This window comes from Diadema antillarum, unplaced genomic scaffold (assembly GCF_040938485.1).
Source record: "Diadema antillarum isolate AM-2024a unplaced genomic scaffold, OU_Dant_1.0 seq00000207_RagTag, whole genome shotgun sequence".
Taxonomy (NCBI): Eukaryota; Metazoa; Echinodermata; class Echinoidea; order Diadematoida; family Diadematidae; genus Diadema; species Diadema antillarum.
Genome location: NW_027271266.1, coordinates 59217 through 76408, shown reverse-complemented (window position 1 = coordinate 76408; position 17192 = coordinate 59217). Strand labels below are relative to the sequence as shown.

Below are 17192 nucleotides of genomic sequence, written 5' to 3'. Positions count from 1 at the left end.
TTATTAAAGGTACTCTTGATTTCAAGGAACACATTAACTGTTTTGCTCAATAAAACAGGCTGCTTTTGTGAATTACTGTGAGTCATGATAAACAGTGATTGGCGAAGTTATGAAACTGTGGATATCACTTGACCTAGCCTTTAAAAGTGGTACTTTTTTTTAATTTGTAATTTATGCAAACTTTTTTTCTAGTCTTTTTTAACATGTACAAGTACAATGGTACTATACTGCATGAGTTTGATGATTGAAATAAGAGTTTCATGTCTTATCTGATGTTTTTTAGCTTTAACTTTGCATTCTCATGGGGAAACATGTAATGATTTGAGTTAACACACAATTCTGTAATCACTGGACAAACCGTAACATTACTAACCGTAACGTTACTAACCATGATTTTTGTACTTAATTTTCAAACAAAGTTATTATGAGAAGGGATATTTAGGGTAGACATTGCCCTAAAAGCTAGAAATGAAAAATAAGTGTTGATATATTTCAAGCTATACCAGTTTTAGCAAACTTTTTGTTCAAAGTTGCTCATCAATTTTTAATGTCCTTTTTTTGTAACGTTACTAACCGGCATTAAAAGCAGACCTTTCTTCTAAAATAATTCATGAAATGATTTCATTCTTTGCTCTGTTCTAGGTCTACACTAGAATGATCTCTGGTGACATTAATGAGACTTCACATCCACAGATAGAGAAATGAGTCTAATCTAAATCATGAGAATGTCCTTAAAATGTAACGTTACTAACCGCGGAATTGCCCATCTAACTAGTAGCCTGTAGCCCCATCTCAACCAAAACTGTACCGTCCCTTTAACCTCGCAGAAAGATGGTTCCAACAGGAATGGGCATTTCTTTAAAGGGCTGTTTGGGCATTCTCTGGTTTACATCAAATCACATCATACCCTGGTACACTAAAATGCTTTACAATCATGACACCATAAGAATCTCTGCCATGGAATTTGACCATCCTTTTAATTATCCCCTTGCATCTCAATGTATTTATCCCCTAATCTCAACTGCATATTGCATTTTTGGACAGATACAGGCTGTAACTAGTACAGGTACAAAAATATGTCTCTAAAACACTGACATGAAGTGACTATAACTGGCCTGAATCAAAGATGCATGAGTATTCATTATACAACACCTACAACACTGATCTGAATGCTAATCACACGATGTTTGCTACAAAATACCATTGCACACTTCTTTACTGGGCACTTAAATGCTGTTGGGCAGTCATGGATAGCTTACAAAGTTTCCACCAACCACATGTATTACAGTACTCCATAGTTATATGCTCTTAATGACACTAACAGTTTCCCATATGCTTTTGCCCTGAGAGATGGCTCTGGCTTGGACCACTTCTGTTCACGTCCAAAGTGTGGTATATGAAAAACAGTGAACAGAGTAGTGGAACAAGAATGTTCTCTCAATGAAAGGTGAGACACTATTAGACTTACAGTTGTAGCTTCACCTCACTAAATAGGGCATCTCATCTATATTCTTGTGTGATATCTTGCACTATACTATATGCATTCACTTATTTGCATGCTATCCCCACTAGTGAGTGTAAAGCCTGCCACATACTACACGACTCACAACTACACGACTGACAGACTTTGGATCCGAAATAAATCACAATAGCCTCAGAATAATCATGCTTGTTTATTTCAGATCCAAAGTCTGTCAGTCATGTAGCCACAAGTTGTACAGAGTGTGGTGGGCCTAAGACTCCTTAGATTTGTAATTCTCTCTTGTGGTATACATATCTATACAACTTTTTTTTTTAATCATGTAATTATTCAACTGACCTATATTGTGTAAAATGTGCAAATTTTGAAAGCAGGATGATGCAAATAAAGTATTGTAGAAATAATATGTTCCTTCTCTCTCACTCATCAGGGCATAATCGTCTAGATTGCCAATTCTGTCCCAAGCAGTGTTTTCCCATCTTGTCACGACAAATTTGTCACAACAATTAGCACCTGGCACATATAATGCATCTCTGCAGACAAAGGAGCCCACAGCTTCCTTTGCTGCCAAATGCAAGTTTTGAGATTACTCTCTCGAGGAAAACAAACAAACAAACAAACATACAAAGGCTCGATTTTTTTATTATTATTTATGACAAGGATGTGAAATGACATCACTTGGTCATGAGTGACCATATTATGTGGGAAACCATTATTCAACTTACAAACCACGTACACAATGTAAGGTGTGCAGGACAAATTCATGTTACATCCTGCCCTGCAAACATTGTATTTTTTCAGCTTTACAGTGCACTGGAAAAATGTGACTCTTATACAGTAAATACACCGTATGCAACATGTACGGTACAACACATTACCACAACAGAATGATGCATACAAACATCTGTATTTATAAAAATATCTCTTTCTCCTCTTTCTCCCACTGCATGACTGACAGGGAGTGTGGAAGCTGTCCTCTACAGCACTCTCCCGTCTTGTCACTGCGAATCTGTTAGTAGTGCCCACGGCATATGGCATTAATGTAGATGCGCTGCTGCAGAGAATATAGCCCACATCTGAATTGTATGTCATATCAATGACAGAGTACAAAGAGTCTGCAGTCTTCGTTGCATCAGGGCCTGTGTCATAAGTCTGCTCGGGCCCCAGACAGCGGAATGTCCCTGAGCTCGCTCCGCATGCACATGTACTCCCCAAGGACCGTCGTCAGCGCTATGCACCCAATGTTCGTTAGCCACCACGCTATGGAGTTTGGGATCTGGTTGTTGTATATCCAGCACGCGATGAAATGCATGAAGTGGAGTGTGACGGAAAAGTCTGTGCATTTCTTTGTCCTCTGAACGATGAACCACAGCCCGACAGCACTGGAGCACAAAGAAAGAAAAATCCATTATTGTTAAAGTTTCGTTATAGAAGCGAGAAAAATACCAATAATCTTAATTTAAACACAAACAACACACATACAAATAAAACAATCCTCACGAGAAGACTCTATCTTAACCCATTGAAGACTAGCTGTGTTTTGCCACAAACACGCGTTTCCCATGACCCAAGCCCGAGTGTAAATACTCCGGACTCGTCTTCAACGGATTAACATACTGATGATTCAGGTTTATCATCATCAGAAATTTACTTTAGGTATGCACAAGACGTTAAGAGAAAATGCTCGTGCCTGTCTATTTGATGGATTGGCAGATCTTGAATGTGTGACTGCTGTAATGACGCAAATTCAGACAACGTACCAGGTAAGGGCATTCAGCACGTAGACGGCTGCAGTCATTCTTCCTCTGGAACTGCTGAAATCAAGGCACTGAAATGTGAACAGATTTAAAGGAAGACATGTAAAAGTGCAGTTTATGAAATTATACTGTTGCTGCTTTCACTGGCACTCAGTGTGGAAAATAGTATTCTTGCTCTGAACTCTACAGTAATTAGCCCAGCTTTTGGTAGCTTTGATTGATTCCAGTCAAGCGCAACAACACAAAAAATCTTTTTTTTTTTTTTTGCAGCACCCATTTCTTGCTGACACTTACATGACCATTAATATATCCAGATCAGAAATAGGTTCTTGTTGCTTTAAACAAAGACTTACAAGTACACCCTTACAAAATACAGCTGAAAGAGACTAAACTTTTGTACAAATGAGTGATTTATACCTACAGTATATGCTCATTAAGCAAAAGTCTAGTGTACAATCCTCTCTAAGTGCGAATAGATCAACAACTTGAAGTCATTAGCTGGACATAAAGAATAAATTCCTTTAAAACAGTGGACCATATAAACTCCAAAATATATTTCTGACAAATTACATGAGTTTCAGCCAAGAGAATAAGACTATTTTTAAATGCTATGAGATACTTTGCAGGCAGCGCATCGATATCATGATTACTATGACGGTGATGACTAATGTACTGTCATTATCATAGCAATCATTGATATTATTGTCATTACCATTCTATTTATCTTTCTTCATTCTTTCCATCTATATCTTACTTTTTTTTTTGGGGGGGGGGGGGGGGGGGGGCCTGCAAGAATATTCCCCAAACTGCTGAAATCGAACAATGCTTCTCTACTTACATCATAGCCAAAGATCTGATTTAGGGACTTGGGATGATCGAGAATGTAGTCAACGAGGATTAGCCACAGACCAAAGCAGACATAGAAAACACTCTGCATGGCAAGAATCTGGGCGATAAGCAGCAATGGGTCCCACACATAGCTTCTGAAGGATGCCCCCATGGTTATCTCATCGAGTCAACTGTACAAAGAAAAATGACAAACTTCTGACTGTCAACACATAGATCTACAGTAAACAAACAATAGACAATAAATTTTGAATGGATATACATTGTAATTAATTGGCAAACAAGCGCAAGACCAAGAGCAACAAGTCAATGGTGTTATTGCAAAGAGATTTTCCCCGGTGACTGCTAGAGTGCGGGGTCTTCATACGCCCTGTACCGTAGTTTTGAGAGCGCAAGGGGAGCGTTGGATGACAACGAGGCAGTAGGCTCACCCCTCGTGCTAACACGCTAGCAAACGAGCAGCCGAAGAGCAGCCAAAATCAAGTGCGTACTCGCGTAAAAGTTCAGAAGTTCGCGTAATACGCGCTGTACAAATGTATACTTAGTACGCAAAGTCCGCCATTCCTTTAGAAGTGGAACAATGGCGGCCCCCATGAAATCACTGACTCCATTGTAGAGTCCGCCCTCTAGTGGTGGAGAGGAGAAAAATCTCTTTGTGTTATTGATAGCACGACTATTAGATGTACAAAGTAAAAATAAACTAAATCTATTTCACAGTGAGCAGCAGGTATATTGTGAATGAATTTGTAGTTAGGGCATTATTTGTGGTTTTAGGCATATAGGCCCAACGTCAAATGAAATTTTCCAAATAATTCATATTGCAAAGCCAAAGCAAAGGTCACATCCTTGCAGTTGCACATCACATGCACTGTTACTCACTGTTGGGTCTTCATAATGCAGGATCAGCACTCGGCCCAACCATCATTCTTCTTTTCTCTCTCTCTCTCTCTCTAAATAGTAATACCCCAATGAACTTATAATATCTGTAATTCATTCATTGCATCAAGGCCTTAACTTCATAACATCCATCATCACTACGACCAGGGCAGCAGTACTAGTACAAAGCTGCAACTTGACTAACCCCTTGTTACTAGTATTAGTAATTAGTATGTATGAACTGATCAGTAATACAGTGGCATGTAGAACTAGTGTGACAGTGATGGTCGATAGTGATGAAGCGCCGAAGCACACAGTCACACACTCTTTCTTTCCTTCCTATACTCATTCGAGTCATTGATACTACAATGTAATTTACTACGTTTAACTTACATCCGCTCCGGTCTGTTGGTGCACTGAAGCATGCACCTCCATGGCTGAAGCATGGAGTAAAACTTTAAAAACAGGCAACTTACTCTAGTCCTACATGTATTACTGTTGCATGCCGACAAAAGCCAATATTTCACGACAAACCGGGCACCTCACTAACCACTCCTTACCTCATTCAACGCATATGGAGCTCGCTCGTAGTGCAACGAAAGGCAACGAAGCTAAACTTGCTAAGAAGAACTGCACATATCCAGCCAGGCTAGGCGTAATGCCGATATGCAGAAACGGCCGAGAGCTGTGGTCAGATGTATTCTTACAGTGCGATCAAACAGTTTCTGCTCACTATCACCCTCTTATCACTATCAACCATCAAGAATTATCAACCATCAAGAATTATCACTATCAACCATTGAAGTCCTGTTTGATCTCCGGATAAATATAATTCACCAGCAGAAGGCAACTGATTCCTACACGTCACGCCGCCGAACGTCACAACAAGCCGTGTGTTGTCTCGTAAAACCCTGATTTGATAGACTCATGCAGCTGTTAGTCTTGAATACAGTATCTACACTGCGTACAATATGACCATGTACGACGCATTCCCCTCGATGGGCACGGAGTCTAGGAAAAGTCAAGATCATGTGCCGAGCATGAAACACGCGGCACCACCACAGGTAGAGTTCTGTGGGCACCACCGGTTCACATGTCCGTGGACGACAGGTCATTCATCGCTAAATGTATATTTTTGGCATTATAAATTATTGAAAGAAAAATTGTCTCAGAAATGGAAAATCTTTCATAAAGTGGGAAAATCACGATGAAGGTTGACTTGATTTATAATACGGGTGCAATCTTTATGGGGTGTTACAGTTTCCTCATTTAACTTTCAATTTTTAGTGCTGTTATGCAGTATAGGCCTATAATTATTTTTAGCCTATAACAATGCAAAATGTGACGTGACGGAGATGACATTTTGTAATCTAATGTAACATAAACATATTTAAGGAAAGATATTTAATGCAACTGAACAAACGAAAAAAGCAGTGGTTAAAGTACTTCCAGTGTGATTAACATCATGCATTTTAGATATCACTTTATTGTTATTTTGTACTAAAGAAAATTAATTTCATCAATGTCATCTCGGTCACTTTTCTTGAAGGAGCTCGATGATGGAGATGACGGGTCCAACAATAATGACCTCATCAGAAATCATCTTCCTTATCAATTCATATGCGGTAAGAACAGTGTGTACCTCGACTTACTGGTATAGAGGGTATGGCGTTATGTCACCAAATTATAAATCAATTTTGATTTGATATGTAATCTTAAGCGCTCGGAGATGGCGCTGAATAAAGGTACGACTAGGCTTTTGTCACAAATTTCAAACTTTCTTGATTAAAGGGGGAAAATCAGGCAAGTTCTTCAACTTCAGCATGTAACTATCACTGTCATGTAACGCTGAAATTGATACTTATAGGGTACCCGACATTTTTCGTTGTAGTGGCGCCCTAAAAGTTCGTGACGGAGATGACGCAAAATGGCGGGACACACAATTTTGAATTATCAATTTCATTTCGTGTTAATCGTTTGATATTGGTATATCTTATGCTAATGATTTAATTGAACGCTCTGAAATGAAATAGAAAATGATTTAAACGATTCAATATTCTTCCAGCTTGAAATGCGACATAGGCCTACAGTGACGTCTGAAGGATATTTATTTGTAGTATCACCGGGACATGGGGTTTTCAGTGGTACGGAAGCAGTTCATTCCGTATTGTGTGTGTTATAGTATAAGTATGCACTCATAAACTATAAAAATCGAAAAGTATTACAATGTGACATTGTATAAATTGGCAAGTTATGTTACAACCTGATTTCAGAATTGATACTGCAGAATTAAAATTGTCTCAAACTGATAACTTCTGGTCAAAACATTGTGTTTATTGGTAAACTTGCCTGGTATCCACAGTCTTTTTGTTTGTTTGTTTGTTTGTTTGTTTGTTTGTTTGTTTGTTTGTTTGTTTCATTTCCATCTGAGGAGATGGCTGAAGCCCATGTTCAGCTGCAATAGCTGGTCTTCCATGGGGTCCAGTTGGATGTGAGGTGGGACCACTTCACCGGGTTAAACACGGCGGAGTGACAGTAGTTAACAAGTATACTGATGACTGAAGGTTGAATGGCGATCGGGGAGTGTTCGAAGGTATATATGGAATTATCGTATAGGCCTACTAGGTCAGTTGTTACCAAGGCAACTTAGACATTAAAGGTCAAAACATGCGGTGGCAGCATCCTAGAATGATGATGGTGATGTGAGGGGGTCTCACGTTACAATATATAAAAGGCTCATGTGCAATTTTTTTTTCGTTTCTCGTCCCACTTCCGTGATTTTATCGGCTGGTAAGCCCCCCCCCCCCCCCCAAAAAAAAAAAAAAAAACAAAAACAAAAACAAAAACAAAAACAAAAACAAAAACAAAAACACAACAACAACAACAACAAACAAAAATAAAATAAAGGGGGTCACACATCCCCCTTTCGGTTTTTTTTTTTTGTTTCTTTTATTCTAATTAAGAAAAATACAGGGGACACACGCCCAGTTCACTGCAAAAAAAAGAAAAAAAGAAGAAAAAAAAAAGAAAACTGCAAAAGGTACTTTTCGCAACCGGCCGGGGCGGGGCTCCCCTCCTCCCCCCCCCCCCCCCCCCCCCGCCCCATGCCCCCACCCCCATGCTCCCCCCCCCCCCCTCCCCAACCCTCCCCTTCGCAAAATAATGACAGTCGATATTCATCGGCATCAAAAATAAGGATTCCTTCAAATCAGCAATAATCCACTACACATCCATCAAGAGCAAAGCAACAGATAGTTTATAAGCTTCTCTCTCCGCGTTAGAAACACCACCGGCGCATCCCCTGTGCGGTTAACACAGAAGAAGAAGAAGAAGAAGAAGAAGAAGAAGAAGAAGAAGAAGAAGAAGAATGGCAGTTGACATCAACTCCTTGGTTCTGTACACACACACACATGGGGACACACATACCTCCATGGTCCTTGGTTCTACCACTGAGGGTTCCGACATGCACCGCTTTCTACCATGATCAGGCAGGGACAGGTGAAGAGCATCACCTCCGTGGTATCGCGATCACGGCCTACGTGCAAGACTACGAGAGTCAGTAGCTGATTACAAATAGTGGTCTACTGATTACTTGATTGAGCTTTCTTATTTGGAAAAGTTGCATTATAACAGTATGATTTTTTTAATAGATAAAATAATTTAATTAATAAGATATATATTTATTTCTAAAAAGTAAAAAAATATTATTGATTATGATGATTTTGATTATGAAATGAATACAAAATTGGAAAGCATACCCATCATTCCAATGCGTGAATCAAGTTCCGGTTGCCGGCAGAGTCTGTGTCGCATCGAGAAGCTGAACGTAAGGTAAAAATGCCTCATAAGTAAGGGAATTTGACACGTGATTGAGTTTGTCAGTTATTATTGTTGTTCATATAATGTTAAGTAATTTGAAAATTTTAATGGAAAGGTTTTAAGCCCAAATGTTCCATGTATTCGTTGATTTACTCGGTGAGTTGATCACACTCTCTCTCTCCACCAGGCAGCAGAGAAGGCATCGCATCGCATCGGTGATGGGTTGTACTGCACTGTAGAATCTGAACGGCGAAAAACGGCGGTTGCCCATTACAGTACCATTTTCCATCATTTTACGGGTGCTGTTCGTTATTCCGAAGGTTCGCTATTCCGAGGGTTCGTTCTTCCGAAGGGTCGTTAATTCGAAACACACAAATTCCCTATACCATAGATGCCAAGTTCAAAAAATTTTTATATGAGTGAGATTTTCACGACTCAGCAAGTCGGCGCATGTGCATGAGCGAGGAAGCGAAGCGACTGAGCGATCGCGACGGGAGGGGAGGATGTGGATTGGGAGGGGGGTGTCCGCTCTCCCACAGTAGGGAGCTTTTTCAATTTTTAGCTCTTAATGGTGCAAGCTGGTGCATACTTAAGTGACTATTTTTTACTTATTTTGAAAGACAAAAGGGAAGTATGCCTTCAATTGCAACTCTCACTTTAATCCTTAGGCTATGCTCCCAATGCGTGAGAAAAATGGGTGTCATGCGTGAGATCGTGAGACAGACCCTTAACTGGTTAATGCTTGAGTCTCATTCACAATGCGTGAGACTTGGTAGCTCTGCTATACCTAGAGGCTCGTTAATCCGAAAATGAAAAAGGGTTTGTTAATCCGAAAATTTGTGGCGTTATTCCGAAGGTTCGTTATTCCGAAGATTCGTAAATCCGAAAATGAAATTCGGAACAATGAACCTTCAGAATAACATCACGAATCTTCGGACTAAAGAGCCTTCGGAATAACGAACCTTTGGAATAACGAGCTGTAACCCATTTTACATACTCGCATACACGACCAGGGCTCGACACTAACTTTTATTTTTGGTGGCCCGATCGGGCCACCAAAATCATTAATTTTTATATTTTGGTGGCCCGAAAGTAAAATCTGGTGGCCAAAAAAAATCAAGAAAAACATAAGAAATACTAAATCGGTCCTACTGAACATAGAAAATGAAATATTAAGTATTACTGAAGTACTGATGCATGTACCCATGTCTAAAATAAATGAAGAGAAAATTCGATCATCTTACCGTTATTCTGAGTTCTAAGATTTAGCAAATAGGCTTATAGATTATTATAAAAGTTGATGCCTATTTAGGTGGTCAAAACTTACGTTTGAAACGATAGAGTGGGAGCATTTGCAGACATTTGGAGCTGAATGTTGTTGTTATTTACTTTCCAACGTAAAAGCAAACATCCGGCATTTATTTTCTCATCGTACGGAGTTGAATATTATTAGTATTCATTTCCGAATGTCAAAGCTAACATTCCACATAAATTTTATTTCATCATCTTCTGGAGCCGAATGTTATCCTTATTCATTTCCGAACGCAAAATCAAACATCCGACACTTATTTTAGTATCATACGGAGTCGAATATTACCGTTATTCATTTCCAAAATAAAAAACAAACATCTGACATTTATTTTAGCATCTTACAGAGCCGATTGTTACTGCTGTCCATCTACAAAAGTAAAGGCAATTATCCAACTTTTTGGTGGCCCGATTGGGCCACCAAAATCTTCATTTCTGAAATTTTGGTGGCCCGACGCACGTTTTGGGTGGCTCTGGGCCACCGGGCCACCGATAGTGTCGAGCCCTGACGACACTGCGGCTGCTGCCTGCAGCTGCACCTGCGCGGCCCGGCTACAATTGCAGTGGTTGGACCTCAATACTCATCGACCGCTTTTTATTGAAGTAATAATATCTCGTACCTAAGAAAATATGGGCAATCACTTTACTGCCCTATATTACATAGATGTATAACTTTATAAGTTGTACGGTACCTCATTCCCCGTGTACGTGTGTGCAGGGAGCAGAGGTGGGAAGAGAATCTCTTCCCACCCACGTCCTCTCTGCTCTGGTGTGTGCTAAGGTGAAATCCGCCATGGCCATGAACCACCACCACGCACCACTCTGTCCTGAGCAGCTGCACTGCACTGCGAGGTAAATACAGTAGGGTAAGACATAGTGACAGAGTACCACTAGTACTACCACTCCGTCTCCGATCTGACCAGGCAGTATTCGGTCACCTACCGGAATTTGGTCGCTTATCACTAATCTAATCACCAGCCAGGAAATTCTACTGTCACAATTTAACACAAAACGCAACACACGCAAATCACATCAATTCACATACTGTACTTGCACATGACACATGTACACTCATTCACAACAGGAAAATCCCTTAGGCCTAAGTCCCCTCCTAAAATCCATCCAAAATCCCTAATTTCACCATCAAAAGTGCAGAATCCGCGCGATTTTCCCAAAGTGCATGCGGATTAAACCCAGTTTTAAGAGTACGGGTCGCCGAAAGAGTGCTAAAAATAGAGAAATTCGCCGTTCTCTTGAGGGGTTTTTTGCTTTCAATCGCAAGCTCAGAGTGTGATGGTATCCTCAAAAATGCAAAAGTGAAAAGAAAAACAAAATCTCCGTACGTGCCGATGCAGTGACTCAGTCAATGAACAAGGGTTGAATGCAAGTGACAATTCCCCAGTATTCGGTCACCAACGGGCGCCGCTACATCGGGGATGCAATTTTGCACCACCAAGGTAGTGCGCGGCGCATTTTTCGCCACCAAGGTAGTGCACAGCGCATTTTTCAGCTGCCTTGAACAGGCATTGACTTTGAACGCACATATCGCGTTACTGAATTCTGATCGCGGTGACCGTATGTATTCTGGGGGATTTTCAAGGTGATATATTTTGAGATTGTGGGAAATTCTGTGAGTAATTTAACAAAATGAAAATTAATAAATTTACATACATTGCTGTAGATATGATGTGTTTGTATTATTTTAGTTTAAAAAATATTGCAGAAAAGCGTAAAATCACCGAATGCTAAGATTTTACCCTAAGTAAAGTACAATAAGACCGATATGATGGCGATGGTATCTCAGCACTACGGTTTGACTGACGTATGCCATGTACACAGTTTAAGCAGCGCCTCAGTCAATAAAGCGCAAGCGCAGATCCCCGATATGCATAATTCATGTCGCCCCAGAACCCACCCAGAATGCCTGCCGCTCCACCGCTCAACTCCCGATTGCCTACAGAATATCGTTATCTTGACTATCGGCTGTGCGATCGCAGCAAGGAGAGAGCTAAAAATATCTTGGCCTCTTCTCTCTCGGGCTCTCTCCGCTCCGCGATGCGCTTGCAAGGTCTTACCTCATTGCTGATTGGCTGAGCCACGACTGCATTTGCCATGTGTATTGTGTGCATCGTGTCTCGCTTGCTGCATCGCAAGCATGCACAGTGCGTGTAGTCACTGCACCCTATCCCGCTCTCGTAACCCGTTTGTATGTACTCTTACATTCTCGCAGCGCACCGCTGGTATCGGGTAGGTCGCTCGCTACGGAAATCTAACATTTTAAACATTGATCTATGCACTTCAAACATCCTCGCACATACATTGCACATACTCGCACACGATAAAAGTAGTATCAAAACACAGATAAATCGCTCGAGAATCCATGAAAAAATATCATGAGGATGAAAAAAAATTGCATGTATGACCAAAACTACTCCTTTGATGACATATTCCTGGCACAGATTGCTGAAAAATTCCATATTATAGGGCAAAATTATACGAAAAATTTGCATTGTTTACCAATAAGCAACTGAGGTGTACGTGGTATCAACGTAAAGCTTATGAATGGAAGAAAGCGATGATGTCATTTTCGGAAGGCATTGTGGGAGAGCAAGCTGACCAATGAGGGAAAACCTTTCATGGTTGAAAGCGATAGCAAACCGATCATCAACCGATACTAGTTTGCCGTCGTCTGCTATGGTAGGAATTGACGGCATGGTGCGTGCAGTGCGCTGAGCGAAACATGACGTCATCGCTCATGAACGGTGGGAATGCAAACCGTAGTGCTCAGTTTTATGGTTGGCTTCTTATCTGAGATAGATAACCATTGGTCTAAACTGCGAGGTAGACTCTACTGGCATTTAAGAAGATTTGCATGTGAATTGCAGACAAAATACGTGCATTTACGGGTCTTGCGTCGCAAGGCATGATGGGACGGAATTCTAGGACGCTAGCACAGCGACAATCAGAATGCAGTGTAAACTCTCATCAATCTCACACCCGAGCTCAGCAAAGTATACTCGTACAAAGTGCATCAATATCATATCACTTTCTTACCTTCCAAATACCATAAAATTGTCTGAAAATGAGTTTGTAAATACTAAATAAATCTTCGCCAAAAATATGAGTTGCATGCGTGGTTGACATGTACGTCGCATAACCGATTGCTCTCCATTCGGCTGGCCTTGCGAGGGGTTAGCTCGCACTGTCATACAGAGGGCAATCGGTTGTGCAAAGTACGATGTAGTTTAAACCAGGCATGCAACTCTTATTTTCGGGGGGGGGGGGGGGGGGGGGGGGGGTATAATTCAGTGAACATAGTGTACTCCATATCATTGGTAAAATTGTTAATTGCATGTATGAAATGTACATAGGCAACACTTGTGATCTTAGCTGGTCTCTTTTTTTTACTACACTTTCAACAATATGTACCAGGTATAATGAGGAAAAATAGGCAGTCCTGGTGACCTCATTATCACAAGGTTTCCCTTTATAAACATGACCACCAGGGACTACAACTGTTAACACTCTGAAAAAGAAACAAAACGCATGTGGCTGTAATGCTAGTTTTCTTCCTTTCTCCTTCACTTTGCAGAGATCAGAATGGCGGCCAATTTATTACGGTTCGGCAGTAGGAGGCTCGCCTCCAATGTCTCCAAAACTCCCAAGAGGAACTTCCATGACAAGCTGTACGCTGACAGGTTAGACTATCCAGCCCCAAACTGCAGATACATGAAGGAGGCTGACCTTACAGCTGACATGCAAGCACTCAAGGCCAAAGAAATGGGGGACTGGTCAGCGCTTACGGTGCAAGAGAAGAAAGCATGTAAGTGCTTTGGTTCAGAAATAGACAATCTTTTCCTCTCTGTAAGCAGTTGCTGGTTATCAAAATCTTCACTTTTCCATATGAATACAAGTACATGTATGTGAAATGCTTATTGAAAACTTGTTAAACATCTGTAAATGAAGCAAAGACATGTTTTGGCATCAACATAGTCTTATTTACAGAATTTATGTTTGATTTAGCTTGCTTTGATAGTGTACCGAGGCCTTTGCTGAAATTACATGTAGTTTTCATTGATCAGAGACTGAATATGCATTTTCTTTTTACAGCTGAACTGTTTTCTATCGTGAGTTCGGTAATTTTGTAGTTCTTTGTTGTCATGTCATTGATTGTTACGAACAGATGCTGTCATTTGATTTATCGTGACAAATAAAGAGTGAAGATAGTGAGGATGTGATTTATTAATTTATACCTACATGTAGAGCAGCCTGCTGAGAGATGCTTCTAGACTGAAAGTGGGGGCAAGGCACTGACTTGAAAATTATTGTCCTAAGTTATTCTCAAGATTTGATTGGTTTGTGCATGTGTGTTATTTGTATGATAGTGTACAGGATGAGCTTCAACAAGACGTACTCAGAGATGAGGGCCCCCACCGGAGAATGGAAGTACATCGTTGGCGCAATCGGTATTGCCCTCTCCTTTTCAGCAATTCTCTATGGTTTCCAGAAAGCATATAGTAAGTATTAATGGTGGCATGAATCGTGAACATAAATGAATTCATGTTGTTGTCATGAGGAGCGCTGTTCTCATGAGGGATTTGAAGTGTAGTCTGATTACTGTCTCATACTCAATTTTTTTTTTTTTTTTTCATGTTGGCCTGAAATGTCAAGTATATGGTTCAAACTGTATTAGTTGTGTTCCTAGAATGAACTATTCAAGGTGACTGGATGCTCAGTCATGGTACCTGTAATGATGGTAACTACCGTAGAGTGATCCCTTGTGTACATCATGAGCCTTGTGTTTGTGTGAGGTCAAGTCTTTGTAAAACCATGAAATTACTCTGCAACTCCATAATCATTTGAAAGAAATTTGACAAGAACTGAAAGAGGGACAGTGGGTGAGATGGACTATTTAAAGTCAAGAGATAAAAAGTTCAGGTGCAGCAAATAAGAGAACTTCACAAACCAAGTGGGGAGATTAGAACATAGCGAGATGACAAATGATGGGATTGAACAGAGGAACAGGCAGAGCTTGTACACTTTTTGCTGTCATGTATGGGGGTAAAATTTCTGTGAAGTCATCACAAACACAGGTTGCCATTTTGTTTTGTTCTGCTTTTCTTTTACTCTACAATGGAGTGCCTGCAATCTCTTGTTACTTTCTGAGATAAAAAGAATGTGTTGCATATATTCCATTTCCTGCCTTGCCTTTTACCACAGTCTCACCCCCGCTGCCACACACCATGTCCAAAGAGTGGCAAGAGGCCCAGCTCAGGTACAACATTGCCATCAGGAACGGCCCCATCACCGGTCTCTCCTCCAAATGGGACTACGAGAAGAATGAATGGAAGAAATAGAGCGTTCGTGTCCACCCCCTTGAAATGTACGAGTATATGTGATATAAATATTTGCCTATAATGGATAGGAATGCAAAGCCCCAAGGACATGGATCCAATACAGCATTGAATGTGTGTGGTGTGTAGTGCATTAGGAAAATAGGCAAGTCATTGGCCGTCATTACATATTTATGATTTCTGTGAAGGAATCACAACTGAGTCCTCACGGTGATAATGTTGCGACATAAACTGAAACACACGAAGGACTTGCTTGTCATCGGAATGCAAGTCCTTGTTGGTCACTTTTTTTTAATGCAAAGTGAACTCTCCGTCTCTTCTGTGTTCAAAACAGCAAGTGCAAAAGATTAAGCCAGTTATACTCATCACATGATTAGAGAAATTATGTTTTGCCGTAAAGTCCACGTGGGTGCAAACTATTGTGGCTTTTCCTTTATGTCAACTTTCAATGAATTGATGAGAATTTGTTTTCTCGATAGAAATATTAGCTGACGAGGGCTTGTGTGAAAAGTTTCTATGTTGTGCTGTGTTTCATTTTGTCAAGTCTCGGACCATGTTCTCTTGCATCTTAGACACTCAGGAGAGAATGTGGAGAGGAAAAAAGAAGATTCCCCAATACACAATGTGTCTTGGATATATGTCTTGGCATTTATGGAGATGAAATAAAGACCATTTTAATCTCATTCTTATCCATCAGTTTTGTGTTTCATTTACCCTTGTGTGTGTTTGTGCCCATGTTGATGTTGATGTGTATGTGTATGTGTGTGTGTGTGTGCGTGCGTGTGTGTGTGTGTGTGTGTGCGTGTGTGTGTGCGTGTGTGTGTGCGTGTGTGTGTGTGTGTGTGTGTGTGTGTGCATCCAAACCTGATCTTTACACATCAGCTGCCCATAGACACACACAACAAAACACATTTCACAGTTCTGCAGTTGAGGTGCTGTATGTACTAGGTCACTTCTCATATGAAGTACACAGGAACAATGTGATGTATTCATTTGGATGTAGTAGTGTACACTCATTGGCCCAAATTTACAAAGGTAACTTAAGTCATATTCATGATTTAAATTTATTTTATAGACTATAACAAGTGTGAAATAAGTGTGCCTTGTACATGCTCATATAACCATTGTTTAATGTCTGTTGGTGTATACAATCTGTCAATCACATGTATACACAGACAAAATTTGCATCATCAGTGGACTAAATTCAAACTGCTGGTACCTTTGTAAATCTGGGGCAGTAGGTCCTTAGTCGGGATTTGTTGGCCCACAGTCGGGTGTGATGATAGAAGACGTGTTTAGAATTGTTTGACTGTGTTTGCAAGCTTATGAGTGTAGGATATTACAATAATCTTAATTTTAGAGAGATTTTGTGAGTAGGGTCAGATAGTTCTCTGAAAACACATTGTGGAAAATGCCACAGGTGAGGAAATCAAGCAAAAACTCATGTGTATTCATTCGTTTCTGTACAAACAAGTTTGAGGAATCTGTGAACATAAGCTTTCAACAAGGGCTGTGTGTGTCTGATCAGAGATACACATTTCTCGGCTCACAAAATGATTCAGTCGTGTCACTTAGTTTTTATCAATATCACGAAGACTCCTTGTCAATGAAAGCAGAGGCGAAATTCATGGAAATGTACATGATACGTCTGAAGTAAGATAATACATGTACTTGTATAGAAGTACTGAATATGATTTTAGAGCTGCCAACTGGTATGGATGTATGCCTTGTATCTTTTTATTTTTGTCATCA

At 40.4% G+C, this 17192-nt stretch overlaps 2 protein-coding genes across 2 annotated transcripts; one reads left to right on the top strand and one right to left on the bottom strand.

Annotated features, from left to right (window-relative positions):
- Positions 1–2123: 2123 nt before the first annotated feature.
- On the bottom strand, positions 2124–4252 carry LOC139728952 (protein SYS1 homolog). Its single transcript, XM_071639881.1, has 3 exons — positions 4076–4252; positions 3241–3308; positions 2124–2862 (listed from the first exon to the last, which is right to left on the bottom strand). Exons 1-3 carry the CDS (start codon positions 4235–4237, stop codon positions 2625–2627), a joined length of 468 nt encoding a protein of 155 aa, XP_071495982.1. The 5' UTR covers positions 4238–4252; the 3' UTR covers positions 2124–2624.
- A 4486-nt stretch (positions 4253–8738) lies between these two features.
- On the top strand, positions 8739–16123 carry LOC139728951 (cytochrome c oxidase subunit 4 isoform 1, mitochondrial-like). Its single transcript, XM_071639880.1, has 4 exons — positions 8739–8790; positions 13679–13909; positions 14472–14603; positions 15307–16123. The coding sequence occupies exons 2-4, from the start codon at positions 13687–13689 to the stop codon at positions 15441–15443; spliced, it is 492 nt and encodes a 163-aa protein (XP_071495981.1). The 5' UTR covers positions 8739–8790; positions 13679–13686; the 3' UTR covers positions 15444–16123.
- Positions 16124–17192: the final 1069 nt, after the last annotated feature.